The sequence below is a fragment of the Nicotiana sylvestris genome, chromosome 6, assembly GCF_000393655.2.
Source record: "Nicotiana sylvestris chromosome 6, ASM39365v2, whole genome shotgun sequence".
Lineage (NCBI taxonomy): Eukaryota > Viridiplantae > Streptophyta > Magnoliopsida > Solanales > Solanaceae > Nicotiana > Nicotiana sylvestris.
Window position 1 is genome coordinate 29,556,757 of NC_091062.1, and position 12,992 is coordinate 29,569,748.

The 12,992-nt window shown below is 44.1% G+C and overlaps 1 protein-coding gene across 1 annotated transcript; it reads left to right on the top strand.

Annotated features, from left to right (window-relative positions):
• The first annotated feature begins 5,433 nt into the window (after positions 1-5,433).
• On the top strand, positions 5,434-6,429 carry LOC138870423 (uncharacterized). Its single transcript, XM_070148227.1, has one exon. It carries the CDS (start codon positions 5,434-5,436, stop codon positions 6,427-6,429), a length of 996 nt encoding a protein of 331 aa, XP_070004328.1.
• Positions 6,430-12,992: the final 6,563 nt, after the last annotated feature.

A 12,992-nucleotide genomic window follows, 5' to 3' on the forward strand; every position in this document is an offset into this window, starting at 1 on the left:
ACCGATAATTGTGGCTAGGTGCATTGCACATAATGTGAGATTATCTTATGTTAAATGCCCTAACGCTAACGTGATGGCTTCATTTCTGTTATATTCATAGAAGAAGGGTGGTTGGTTTGTGGTTTTAAAGTGGTAACTCTTCTCTACAACATAAAGTCAAAAGGCAATGGCAGACAACAACAGAACTGAGTTGGTTGATACCGGTGCTCGAAAGCAGTTGGTTGAATAGGACAATGGGTTGGTTGAAGAGGTAAAGATGTTAAAACAACACATGGCTGACATGTATTAGGCTTGGATGACTGGGAAGGCGCCACCCCCGCCACCACCTAGCTTCCTAGATGCTGCTCCTACCCAAACTCCGAACACAATGCCAGATGATCCTCCATACTCTCTAGATCCATCCGCTTATCTCCAAGCTCATGATGCCCAATATTACCCCTCAGAGGTTGCCCACAAGGTTCCCTACTCATACAAACAGGGCCTAAGGGATGAGCCTCATGTTGAAAATGAAAGGTTCACAGGAAGAAATGGGAAAGATGGGGCACCCAGGAGGCTGAAAGGCATAGAACAGTCCTTAAAGAACAAGCAAGGAATGGGAGACCAGGGAAGCATGGCTTACAAAGAACTGTTTGTGACCCCTGACGTTTGCCTGCCCGCAGGGTTTAAAGTGCCAAAATTTAACTTGTATGATGGGTGTGGGGATCCAGTAACCCACCTGAAGGTTTATTGCAGTGAAATGAGAGGTGTTGGAGAGAAAGATGACTTGATGATGGCGTATTTCGGTGAGAGCCTGACTGGGGCAGCTTTGGAGTGGCATGCTCGTCAAGATGTTGGTAAGTGGCCTACATTGGGTGACATGGCTCAAGGTTTTGTTCAATACCTTTAATACAAATCAAGCGTTACCCCAGACTGCTCCTCCATATCTAGAATGGGAAAGAAGCCAGAGGAAAGATTTAGAGAGTTTGGGCTCAGATGGAGGGAGCAGGCTGCTCGAGTCAATACCCCGATTGGCGAAGAAGAAATGGTTAAGCTTTTCCTACAAGCCCAGGGGCCCACCTACTTCAGTCATTTGATCCCGGTCCTGGGAAGCCCTTCAATGATGTGTTAAAAATGGGGGAGCTAGTAGAAGAGGGAATCAAGTCAGGCAAAATCATGAGTTGTTCGAAAAACATTCAGAACATCCCAGTAAGCTTGGGTGGAAGAAAGAGAAACAGAGAAGATGATCCAATGGGCTTTCCCGATCAACACTTCCAGCCTCGACATCGTCCCCGTGGATATCCTTATGCACCAGATGATCCTTCCCAATACCACTTCTCTCCACATAACTCCCAAAGTTGTACATCACTCTCCCAGTACCCAACTCCACAAAATGCCTATATACCCCCCACGAGCCTACTGAAAACCCCCTGGATCAGGTTTCGGCCCAATCAAGCATTTAAGAATGAGAGGTTGCAGAAGAAGAAAATCTTCACTCCATTGGGAGAGTCATATGCCAGACCCTCTTCCAAAGAAGTTTTATTTTTCTCAAAGGTGCACATATTGCTCGGATGCCCCGGGGCATGACATAGAGAAGTGTTGGAATCTGAAGAATGAGAATCAGAAGCTTATTGATGTAGGCGACATTGTCGTGCAAAATCCAGATGCATCAGACATTAGCCAAAGTCCGTCACTTGTGCATAATGAGACGCATATGGTGGGTATGATTTATTTTGAAAGGAATGTGAGAATTCTTTTGGGATCCTAGGAGGTCTACGTGCTACGAAGATTTCAGTGCTATCAGAGGATGATCCTAAGAACGAGCAGGCAAAGGGAACCCAAAGGCAATCTGTTAAGAACAATGTGATGGAGACTTGTGAAGGTCCTAGTATTGTTGATGTAGAAGTCAGTGGCTAAGATGTTGAGTTTGATGATTGGAAAGACGCTCTTTTCTTGGTTAGCTAGGGAGGAGTTTTGGTGGTTTATTTTGTTATCATTTATGTTGTCCGGGTTATTTCGGGGTTGTAATACGGAATACATTCAAGTCAGCAGTCAGGAGCCTGCCTGGAGAGCAGGGAATGCATTTCAAGTCAGCAGTCAGGATCCCGCCTGGAGAGCAGGGAATATATTCAAGTTCAGCAGTCAGTAGCCCGCCTGGAGAGCAGGGAATGCATTCAAGTTCACCAATCAGGAGCCCACCTGAAGAGCAGCGGATACGTTTCAAGTTAGCAATCAGGAGCCCACCTGGAGAACAAGGGAGTATAACTCAAGTTTTAGCTTTCAAGTACTTATTGATATTTGGTAATGTGGTTCATTTTACACTTACATATGTGCCCAGATACCCAAACTGGGGCAGAAAAACTTTCTTTGTTTTTGTTTATTTTGTTGAAGTCAGGAGCCCGCCTGGAGAGCAGGGAATAAATTTCAAGTTAGCAGTCAGGAGCACGCCTGGAGAGCATGGGAATACATTTCAAGTTCAGCAGTCAGGAGCTCGCCTGGAGAGCAGAGAATACATTTCAATTTAGCAGTCAGGAGCCCGCCTGGAGAGCAGGGAATACATTTCAAGTTAGCAGTCAGGCGCCTACCTGGAGAGCAAGGGAATATTGTTCAAGTTTTAGGCAATCTTTGTAATTGCGACCAAGATAGGAACATGGGCTCCTCGCAATTGCGAGGTCAGAGTCCTGCACCAGAACTGAAGCACACCAGCATTTTTCCTAAGTCCAAACTCACTCTGTAGCCTATCTCAAACTCACCCGAGCCCTCGATGCTCCAAACCAATCATGCACACAAGTCCAAAAATATCATACGAACATGCTCACGCGATCAAATCGCCAAAATAACACCTAGAACTAGGAATCGAACACCAAATCAAATGAAATTTTCACGAAAACTTTATAATTGCTATTTTAACAACCGGACGTCCGAAACGCGTCAAACATACTCTTTTTATCACCAAATTTGATAGACAAGTCATATGTATAGTAACTGTCCTATATCGCATTCCGGAACCAAAATATGGACCCGATATCAACAAAGTCAAACATTGGTCAAACCTTCAAAGTCATTAAGCCTTTTAACTTTCAAATCTCGACAAAATTGATAACTCGAGCTAGGGACCTCCAAATTTGATTTCGGGCATATGATCAAGTCCTAAATCACGATACGGCCCTATCGGGAGTATCAAAATATAGATCCAGGTTTGTATGCTCAAAACGTTGACCGAAGTCAACTCAAATGGATTTTAAGGCAAAATTTCATATTTTATCAATTTCTAACATAAAAGCCTTCTGAAAAAATATTTGAACTATGCACGCAAGTCGATGAAGGCTTAAAGAAAATATTAGAGTCTTCGAAAGTGTATACGGTAAAAATTAGAGGTTTCGATTTTGTGATTAGTGAGGCACTTCGTAAGGTCACCCCTAGAAGACTCGAAATTCAGCTCGGGGTTTAACCCCGAGGGTTATCTACGCTAAACCTCGGGGAAGTACAGATCGAAAGTCATGATGGAAAAATAGAAAGTTCCCAAGACACGCAATTTAGGCTGACCAAGTCTATTAGGCTAGCATGAGCTCGTACCGTGGCATTAAATGGCTGTACTAGCCATATATCTCTATAATAAATACTTTTGTACTATGCTGGGATTTCCTCTCAAATATAAAGGGGGCCTTTGCCATTTTGTAAAGATCATCTGATACACAATATTGAATATACAAGAACATTCTCTCTACTTAACATATTCTCTTGATTTCACTACTTACAGTTATTGCTTAGATTTATTGTGTTCTATTTAATGTTCTTCATTTATTGCTCATTATTGGTCATAAAGAGCCGCCATCAAATCTATAATAATTGTTAGTCCTCCATCGACTACCCTTAACCGGGCATCCTACTCGACCTCGAGGCCCCGTATACGCAAGCTCGAGGCCCCGATTTCCAGCCATTCGGTTTGATTATTACACTATCTACAAGCTATTATCTTATTTTCTAATCTTTCACTCAGCATCTATTGCCTAACAACTAGCATAAAAATAGATCATATATTTTTAGAACCACAAAATGAAATCTAATTGTTATTACCATTTTCAAGGTAAACACTTTGGCGCCCACCGTGGGGCTAAAAATAATAGTGATCGTTTTCTTGTTGGTTTACTTCATAACGCAAGTTATCTTTCACATTTTTTTCTTGTGCAAGATCTTTCAAAATGTCTAACTCAGTAAACGCACATGAAAACAACTGTCTTGAGGACCATGGAGAAAATGGTGTAGTTGTTCCAGGTGTTGGTGTACCACCACGAAACCCTAAGGATGCACCAGAACCAATTCTCGCGGATGTGGTCTCACGTGATGCTCAACACGTCGATATAAGCTCCCACACTAACAGGAGCGTATGACAAGGAGACCAACAAGAAGCTCAGAAAACCCCAACTGGGGAGGAACAAGAGGTTAGCCTTCACGTTATTTTTGAAATGTTACACGCACAACAGCTGGTGATTGCTCAACTGTAAAGCCATCAAAAACCCCCAAGTACGGTAGCACCGGGAACGGCTCCCCAAGCTGAGCAGGTACCAGAAAGATCAAGAAATAACGGGTCGGCAGCCGACCCTGCCATCATAAAGATGCTCGAGGACCTCACAAAGAGGATTAAGTCGGGCGAGAAGAAGATAGAAGCCAACGACAAGAAGGTAGAGACCTACAATTCTAGGGTCGATCAAATTCCGGGCGCACCCCCGATCCTAAAGGGTGTAGATTCGAAGAAGTTCATACAAAAGTTGTTCCCACAAGAAGCATCCCCAAAACCCATTCCAAAGAAGTTCACAATGTCCAACCTTCCAAAGTACAATGGAACCCCAGACCCTAATGAGCACGTCACTGCTTACACTTGTTCAGTGAAGGGCAACGTCCTAAAAGACGATGAGATCGAATCTGTCCTACTAAAAAGGTTCGGAGAGATGCTTTCAAAAAGGGCGATGATGTGGTATCACAACCTAGCCCCAAACTCGATAGATTCATTTGCCATGCTGGCAGATTCCTTCATAAAGGCACATGCTGTTGCCATCAAGGTAGCCACAAGGAAATCTGACGTCTTCAAAATCAAGTAAAGGGAGAACGAGATGCTGCGAGAGTTCGTATCTCACTTTCAAATAGAACTACCACCAGTCTCCGATGACTGGGCAGTGCAGGCCTTCACTCAAGGTTTGAACGAGCGAAGCTCGGTAGCTTCGAAGTAGCTGAAGCAGAACTTAGTCAAATATCTCGTTGTGGCTTGGTCGAATGTCCACAACCGATACCAATCAAAGATCAGGGTCGAAGATAACCAACTAGGAGTCCCCTCGAGCTCGGGATATCCTAGCAAACTTCTGGCAAAGGATCCAAAGCCAAGCAAAGAAAGATACCAACCATACGGTGAAGGTAGAATGAAACGCCCCGAGGCGCAACATCCCCCTCAATGACTGAAGGATGGATCGAGGCCAGCATCCTCAGGGACTCATTAGCAGAGCTGGATTCGATAGGCATATAGGGCCGATGGAGGCACTATGCTTGTCGGAATACAACTCTAACGTTGACATTTCAGACATCACATTCGCCATCAGTAAAATCATAGATGCCAGTTGGCCAAGGCCTGTACAATCAGATCCTTCACAAAGGAACCATAACTTAGTGTGTGAATTTCACAGCACGTACGGTCACAGGACCGAGGATTGCCAACAACTCCGGGAAGAAGTAGCCCGACTACTCGGCAAAGATCACCTCCAAGAATTCCTTAGCGACCGAGCCAAAAATCAGTTCCAGGAAAGAGAGGTGACCAAGAAGAATGAAACAGATGAGCCACAACATGTCATCCACATGATCTTTGGAGGCATTGATGCTCCACAAGAACCCATGGTCAGGAGAACAAAAATATCCATCACCAGGGAAAAGCGAACTCAAGGTTACATACCCGAGGACGCCCTCACATTCAGAGACAAAGACATCGAGGCTCTATCTCAGCCTCATAATGATGCATTAGTAATTTTGTTCCTTGTAAATACATTTAAAATTAAGCGTGTGCTTGTGGATCAAGGTAGGTCGGCCAACATTATCAGGTCGAGGGTAGTGGAGCAGCTCGGACTGCTCGGCCAGATTGTGCCCACCACTCGAGTCCACAACGTATTCAATATGTCAAGCAAAATAACGAAAGAAGAAATCACCCTCCCGATCAACGTGGCTGGCACAACCCAAAATGTCAAGTTTCATGTCATCGAAGGAAACATGAGGTACAATGTATTGCTCGGAAGGCCGTGGATACACTGCATGAGAGTGGTACCATCCACCCCTCCATCAAATGATGAAATTTCCATCAAAGGATGGGATAAAAACAATCTACGGGGAACAGCATGCAGCAAAAGAGAAGTTTGTGATGCACGATATGACACCGGCGCCAATACCTCTACCGTCGAAGGATCCAAAGGATAAACAAACAGTAAAATAGCAATAACAAGCTATATTCTTGGTTACACCCGAATAAACAAGTAAAGGACCATACCGTGTCCTCAAAACAAACCGTCAAAGCATATCGAGGCCCAAGGTGCCATCGGCACTAAGGTATAATCATCTCCCTTTTTTAGTTACATTTTACACTAACCTGTGTGCAGGTATCCGATCGAAACAGATAAAGTACTTTCCGACTTGAAGGCCTTAGGTTCCAAAAGCATACGTTGCACTCTTTTCCTTCGACCGGGTTTTTATCCCAAGAAGGGTTTTACCGGCAAGATTTTTAACGAGGCAACATCTATATGCTACCTAAGGAAGACTCAAAAAGTATTCAAGCCTTCTTTTCAAATCAACCTCGAATACTGGGGGCATCCCCCCGAAAGGTCACCTCCTCGGAGAAGCCAAGATGCGCTAAATAAGGTCTCGATAAGAAAATGATGTACCTGGCCAAACGGTCGAACAAACCGTGTCTGTATAGAATAACTGAGCCCTTGACAGTGAAAACGTGTATACTTGTACCATGTAATAAAAGAATAATTTCCCCTTCATAAAATAATTTCACGTTTCAAAGAAGCTCGATATTGTTTACAAAAATGGCTCCAGAGCCAAAAACATCTCGAACACTCGGGGACTAATGTCAAGACTCGAAGCCGTATGACCTCCGGGTCGGAAGCTTTGAACTTGTAAGCCCCCAATGAGGCAACATCAAGGTTGCGGAAATGGCTCCAAAAGCCAAAAACGTCCCGAACACTCGGGGACTGGCATCAAAAACTCAAAACTGTATGACCCTCGGGTCGGAAGCGTCAAACTCGTAAGCCCTCGATGAGGCAACGTCAAGTCTACAAAAATGGCTCTAGAGCCAAGAAAACTTTCAATGTCTCGGGGACTACCGCCAATTGCCATCCCATCGACTTATCAAAACCCGAGGTCATTACAACCCATGTGGGCAACCTCGACCTTGTAAGACCTTTATAAGGCAACACCAAAAATTGTAAGACCTCAAGCAAGGCATGAACCATACTTGTACCAAGTAACCAAAACTGTGAAACCTCAAGCAAGGCATGAACCATACTTGTACCAAGTAACCAAAATTGTAGGACCTCAAGTAAGGCATGTAAAAATTATAAAACCTTACAAAAAGGTATTATCCCGACCTTAAAGTTAAGGCTATATATTCGAACTTGTAAGACCCCTAAAAAGGCATACCCTCGATATAGATGCCAAAACTACTTCATTTGGGAACTAAAAGGCTACGGCCAAACATAAATGACTACGGTCATAAGGCTCCGGCCGAACTGACGCAACTCGGGGACGCCCGACCGTCGCTATAAAATCACAGGCCTTCAATTACTTTGAAAGTACTTCAAAAAGAACTGGTTAAACAGGCTACCCTTAACATAGGCAAAAGAGCTTCGACCATGTCAGCTCCAAACTATAGGCTTCAAAACACTCAGCCACCGAGCAAAACCTCTCGAAGTGCTCGTTCATCACCACATAACGACTCACAATCAAGGTTTTTATCGAATCGTCAAAGAGTCAGGAAAACACAATTTCAAAAAGTCCTTAACGAGGGAAAAATAAAACCCATATAAAGGGTCGTACCGACCCAATGTGTAAGAGCCACTACTGCTAGCTCATATGAGAGGTCGCACTGACCTAACGTGTAAGAGCCTAAGGGCCAGATTTAATTCAAAAACTTAAGGGTCAATGAGCTCGAGTCGAAACCCAACTCGGAGACTGGACTCAAAATAGTTAACTGAATATGCCTAAGAACAAAAGTATAAGAGCTTAAAATGCCGGATTATACTAAAAGGTCGTACCAACCCAGTGTGTAAGAGCCTAAGGGCCAGCTTAAAATTCAAAAATTTGAAGATCAATAAACTTAAGGTTAAACCCGACTCGAAGGTTGAACCCAAACACAGTTAAAAATGCCTAAAGGCAAACGCGTAAGAGCCTACGGGCCAGCCCGATGAGTCTCGAGGCCATATTGAAAGCCTAAGGGTTTTTACCCCAAGGCCCAACTTATCCGGCCAATCATTGACAAAGAGTCAAAATTCAAAGCAAAGAAAGACGTATGCATGCAAAAAAGAATGGAACCAAAGGGTTCCCTTTTATAATTACATAAGGCTTCACTTACAAAGTCTTCTAGGAACACCATACAAAAGATTAGAATGAAAAAAACCTAAGCCTACAGGGACTGTGGCCCACCGGCCTCCTCCCCGTTGTCTTCGACATCGGGTAGAAAGAACTTGGCATCATATTCATCCGCCTTTGCCTGCTTTATCTCTTCTGAGAGATCAAATCCCCTAGCATGGATTTCCTCGAGGGTTTCCCTTCGAAATTTGCATCGAGCATACTCCTTGTTTTTGCTCTCGCGGTCAAGAGCCCCTCTCAGCTCATCTCAGCTCAAGTGTTGGCAGCGTCCTTCAAATAGATGGCCACTTTCTTATCAGCCTTAATTTGGATCGCTTCGTCTTTAGCCCAGGCATCCACAACTTCGACCTTCATCTTCAGAACCTCAGACTCGAGCCTTGTAATCATGTCCGCTTGGACCGAGCTATTCTCACGAGCCTTGCAAAGTTGTACTTCGAGAGCTATTCTGCAACTGAAGTAAACGAAACATTAGCCTCAGAATATAGAAGAAAAAACACGTACTCCCCTGGAACAAAAATTACCTGCTCCTCGAGGTAGATTTCATAGTTCAGACTTCGACTTGCCTTATACCGCACGTATGCCAACTCGTCTTCCCTTTCACCACAAAGAAGCCTGAGGGATTTCTCCCCATCCATGGCTTTTCACAGCGTGGCCTCATGACGAAGCAGCTCAGACTTGAGCTTATTAAAAGCCTATAAAGGAGAAACTCGATAAGAGAGTAAATATTGCAAAAACAATAAAACCAATACGATCGGCCAAAACACACCACAGAGTAGAGCCGCTGAGCTTCCTCGAAAATCGAGCGCACAACTACTAGTCTGGCTCCATCAACCCCAGTAGAACCGCTCCCTATTGGGATACGATTGCTAGATATATACGGCCCCTAGCCTCGAACATCACTTGAAGTACCTTCGACGGGAGAAGAAGTCAGCGGCAAATAACCCTCGCTTCTCGAGGTACCTTCGACGAGAAAAGAAGATGGCAGTAGAGGAGGGACCATTTTTTCTAAAGCCAGAGATCTCAGGCGCTACAGGCTCAGCTGATACATCCTCTCTGAGCCTCCAGGCAGGGCTCGTCTTGCTATAAGCACCGTTGCCCTGCCAAGGCCCTTTTTTGCTTATTATTATTATTACTCAACCCCGAAGCTGACAATCCTTATCCCTCTCCGAGAGGTCACAATCTCGCCTCAGAGAACTCTACATTGCCTATGATGACAGAGTTAGTACACATAAAAAGAAAGTGCCTTTCAAAAAAAAGGGAGCAAATCACATAGCACGTACCGTGGTGTTTTGCCTCCCATCTACCCTTAGACAAGTCTCTCCACTTACGTTCATCATAAGTCGAGTGGGTCGCCAACTTCCAAGCATAATCCATGGAATTGCTGCAGAAAGGGAAAGAAAGGCGCATTTACGGAGCCCACCTCCGCCATAAGCAAAATAACGAAGGCACAAGTGTACCACTTACGTGTAAAATGCCATTCCTCGAGAAATGGCAGAAACTCCGCGGGGATAATGTCAAAAGTCCATACTCGGACGAATCGGCTCATCAATCCCCGATCCCCATCTTCTTCATCATCGACAACGAAGGGCCTGGTGGATCGGCATCGTAGGGTTAGCAGGCCTCGGTGGTGAAAAGGATGGTACAGCCTGATGAGATGAATGAGGGTGAACTCAAGCCCCGCTTCCTCCGCAAAGAATCTTATCATCAATACTATCCTCCAAAATGACGGATGAACATGTGCCAAGGTAGCCTGATACTTTCGACAGAAGTTGAACACAACCCTATCAAGGGGACCAGCATAGAGCGGTACGTGTATACGTTCAAAAACCCCTCTATATGATCTATGATGCTCTCTCTCGGGGAAGGTACCTGTAGTACCACCTTCGAGACAAAGCACCTCGAGGTTAGTTCACCAGACGTTGGTGATGTACTACCGATTGAGCGGGAAGAAGAGTGCGGTGCCTTTTTCTTCTCGACGAACAAATTTGGGCGTAGCTGCCACGGATATGATAAAACAAGAGAAGGGAAATGAAAACTCAGGAGGAAAACTTTGAAATAAAATAGTGGAAAGTCTAGTTAATTCCGACTAAGCCATTATCACTTTCGGAAAAGTATACCGACGGGATCATCTTGGGCGCTTCATGTCGTACAAGTAAAACTAATGTGCAATGTCCAAAGTATTAGAGGTTCTCGTATCGATCCAAATGATCTCTGCTACCATAACTATAGGCTCTAAGGAGAAACCCACATCAATCTAAGCCTCGAGGTGGTGCCCAACCTCAGGAAGTTCTGTCAAAATGAATTAAGCTCTATAGAGTTGTCGATATCAACTTAGCTTCGAGATGGTGCCCAATCTCGAGGACCCTTGATACTACAATACGAGCCCCAAAAAGGGACCAACCCAGCCCCGAGATGGTGCCCGATCTCGAAGATCTCCATTACTATAACTATGAGCTTCAAGGAGTTGTCCATATAAGCCTAAGCCTCGAGATGGTACCCAATCTTGAGGGTCTTTATCATTACAAGTACGGGTCATTTACCCAATTCCTTGGCCCTCAGACTACCTGAGTCCAAGCCAGTTCCCACTCGAGAGTTATTGATAACGTTTCAGGACTGTCTTCACACTAAGTCCAAATCAAGTTTCTAAAGCCGCCCGAGCTCGGGCAAACTCTCACTCGTGCACTATCTGTGAAAGTCTAAAAAGGGCTAAGTTTTGTCCTAAAAATTGAGGCCCCATTCTTATTCAATTCGAAGTCGCCAGCTCCGGCGGCCTAAGTTTGTAACAAGACAATCCGGGCTTGGTCCGAGGAATGACAAAGGGCCTCAAGGAAAATTATATTAACCAATCAAAAACCGAGGAAATTTTCATGCCTAAGCCCAGTATTCGGACCTTTTGGTAAGGTCATGTGCACAGATTCTCCACAAACGCAAATAAAGGGAAATCCAACGCAAATCAAAGACAAATTGAATAAACATTTTTTTTTGCATTAGTAAATATTATAAAAGCCCACGAAGGGTCCTTACACATGATTACAAAATCCCACGAAGGGTCCTTACACAAAAATAAAGAAGCAAAAAATAACGGCTAAAAGTCTAATCTACTCTCAGAGATATATCTTCAGGAGTAATTTATGCACGAACCTCCTCCGAAGTAGAAAAAGATAAAGAAGTAGAAAAAGCTGCATAAGTGGTTGGGTGAAAAATTTGGCAAGTATGGGTCTCGCCAGCACGGCTACTTTGAATCCACTTCTTGGGACAATGTGTCGTGCGGGTTAGTAGCTGATAGTGCCTCCTCACTCTAGGGAAAGCAAAAGGGTGAAATGTCACGCCGAGTTGGAGTAGGGAGATAAGCAGCGGTGTAAAGTTCTAGCATCTTCCTGAGCAGCAGTGTAAAGTTCAAATATCTTCCTAAATAGGAAGAATTCAGCGTCCCCCTCTCGTCACCTAGATCCAATGATGATAGCAACAACAATAACTCGGCGTAGTCCTATCGAACGGGATAAAGCTTAAAAGAAGACAACCTCGGCATAATTAGTAGAGTTTCTGCCATGGGGTATTATGGTCGTAGTTTTGAACCATTAAAATGGGTGATCGAAAGAAGAGAAGAAGGGGGAGCGAGCTAGAGTTAGTGAGGAAAGGATGAGCATAGCCTTCATTCAGATAAGTAACACTCCTATTTATAGAGGGACAATGACGTTTCGGTGGCACCAGTGGCAGGCCAACGCTGGCATGCAATTAATGCTTTTGGAAAAATAAACCTACAGTGCAATAAATGCTTTTGATAAGGATCAGCGGTGTACCCAAGGTTTTTGGGGAAGATGAACTGATGGGATGCTCTAACGCTTCGACCTCAGCAGGCGCCCACGTCACAAGCGTGATATCATCGCAAGGGGATCCGGAAAGTCGAGACTCAAATCGTTTCTTATCATTTTAATCCAAAACATGTGGGTACTATCTGTATACGGTAAAAATCAGAGGGTCTGATTTTGTTATCAGTGAGGCACCTCGTAAAGACTCCCCAAAAAGACTCAAAGTTCAGCTCGGGGTTTAACCCTGAAGGTTATCTATGCTTAACCTCGGGGCAGTACGGATTGGAAGTCATGATGGAAAAATGGGAAGTTCCCAAAACACGCGATTTAGGCTGACCAAGTCTATTAGGCTAGCATGAGCTCGTACCATGGCATTAAATGGAAGTACCAACCATTATCTCTGTAATAAATGCTTTTGTACTATGCTAGAATTTTCTCCCAAATATAAAGAGGGCCCTTACCATTTTGTAAGGATCATCTGATACACAATATTGAATATACAAGAACATTCTCTCTACTTAACATATTCTCTTGATTTCACTACTCACAGTTATTGCTTACATTTATTGTGTTCTATTTATT